General features: G+C 39.2%; 1 protein-coding gene across 2 annotated transcripts in view; it reads left to right on the top strand.

The window, feature by feature from the left end:
- PIGK (phosphatidylinositol glycan anchor biosynthesis class K) overlaps nucleotides 1-693 on the top strand; it is a 36,782-nt gene extending 36,089 nt beyond the window's left edge. For both annotated transcript variants that reach the window (XM_027909226.1, XM_027909227.1), the window contains exon 10: nucleotides 564-693. In XM_027909226.1, the coding sequence (XP_027765027.1) occupies nucleotides 564-678 (115 nt within the window). In that variant the 3' untranslated portion in view covers nucleotides 679-693. The remainder of the gene's footprint in view (nucleotides 1-563) is intronic.
- Nucleotides 694-1,822: the final 1,129 nt, after the last annotated feature.

The following is a 1,822-nucleotide window of genomic DNA, read 5'->3' as shown; positions in this document are numbered from 1 at the left end:
TTTTTTTTTTTTTTTTTTCCCACACTAGTGTTTTGGCTTTCTGATAACTGGTACTTACCGTGCTGGAAATAGATTTGTGGGATTGAACTTCTCCCTCATCTGAGCACTGATGTCACTTGCAGCAGAAATGGGAGGTGGTGAATAATCCCTCTCGCCCTTGGAGATGGTCATATTTGAGTTGTGTTGGCAGGATGGAGTGAAGAAGCTTGTGTTGTTAACCTGCTCTGTAAATGCATAAGGCATTTTTTATCGTGGGGATTTTCAATCCAGCTGCCACCAGTGCTTTGTTTCACCTAAAACTAAATGTAAAGGTTTTCTCAGCTTTCTGCTGCTAAATTTGTGCTTTATGTCAGGGGAAGCAATCCACAATGTTACACACATTTCTGTTTACTGTAGGTTTATTATTTTGCTCAGCTTTGTAAGAAATATATTCCATTACCGCCACAAAATACACTTTTTCTTCATCTTAAGCAAAATAATATCCCTGAAACTCCCAATTTCAGTAATTTAATTTGGCAGACATTGTATTAGCTTTGACAAATGTGAACTTAATTTCTTTGCAGGTTTCCAGAGGATGAGTTGGCTGCAGAACCACTAAAATACGCTGAACAACTTCCCGTAGCTCAGATCATACACCAGGTATGTCTTTCTGTTTTCAGCATTTCTTTGAAAATATAGAACATCTGTTACACTTAAACTGCTTTTCTGGGTCACACAGAATTAATGTCCTTATACTGGAAGGATGTATAAACAAGACACTCCTGTTCAGATGACAACTATTAAATTATGAAAGTCTCATTCTGAACGTGGCAACAAAAGGTGCTTGCTGTATGACACAGTTAACACTTCAGATCTTGTTGTTGGAATTGTTGTGTGTCTGCTGATAGAAAAGGAAAAAAAAAAACCAACAAACCAGTAATTTCTTCAAATTTGCATCTTGACCTAAATCATATTCCTCCCTCCTGAAAAAGCAGCCAAAGTATAGGAATCATTGTTATGGAATAATTGTCGTGACGAGGGAAAAAACAACCTCTCCTCCTAATACAGTTGTGAATTAGCACCATTTTCATTTCTGGCTGTGGCAGTGTCACCTGACTTTCTGCTTTGCACAGGGTTTTTTGTCTGGAGTGTTCTCAATAAAACAAATAATTTTTAAGCTCTGTAGATGTGACTCCTGCTTCAGGAACAAGTAAGTACCATTTTCTCAAGTCAGGAGCACACAGGTCAGATTATTGCCCGATTGGTACCTTGGCAGGATGGAATCTTTCAGGTTATCAGGTATACTCTGAAAAATTGACCTGAGAGTTGGGCAAGATAGTGACAGTTCATCATGGGAGACCAAAGGGTACAGTCTTTTCACTGCCTTGAGACAGGGAAAGCTTCCAAACTGAAAACTGGGTGTTGGTTTTGGTCAGGGTAGCAACAAGCCAGATAGACAATGTTGGACAAGGCTGTGGTTTCAGACTGAGCTGGTTTTGAATGCTTAAAGATCAACAGCAACAGATAAAAGTCCACTAAGCCCCCTAATAGAATTCTGTAAACAACTTTATCAGTATTAATTATTCTCGGAGATCTTTCCAAATACCTCTGCCAATCAGTGTTTTTTAAGCAGTTGAGTTGCATGCTGCAGGCAGTGCTTGGCTTTACCATAAAGGAAACATAAGCTTTATTTTAAAACTTTCAAGTGTACAAGTCTTTTTCTGCGAGGTGTAAACACGAGGGAGATTTAAAAACTTTTGGCTGGAACCTGCCCCTTCGGGGAGAATCTGTGATGTGTTCAGAGCATGGAAGATTGAAAATCGGGACCAGTTTGTATGTCAGG

The sequence above is a fragment of the Empidonax traillii genome, unplaced genomic scaffold (genome assembly GCF_003031625.1).
Source record: "Empidonax traillii isolate 1590-97213 ecotype Southwest subspecies unplaced genomic scaffold, ASM303162v1 scaffold2000:size43768, whole genome shotgun sequence".
NCBI classification, from domain to species: Eukaryota; Metazoa; Chordata; class Aves; order Passeriformes; family Tyrannidae; genus Empidonax; species Empidonax traillii.
The sequence above is the reverse complement of the archived record's forward strand: the minus strand, read 5'-3'. Positions and strand labels throughout refer to the sequence as shown.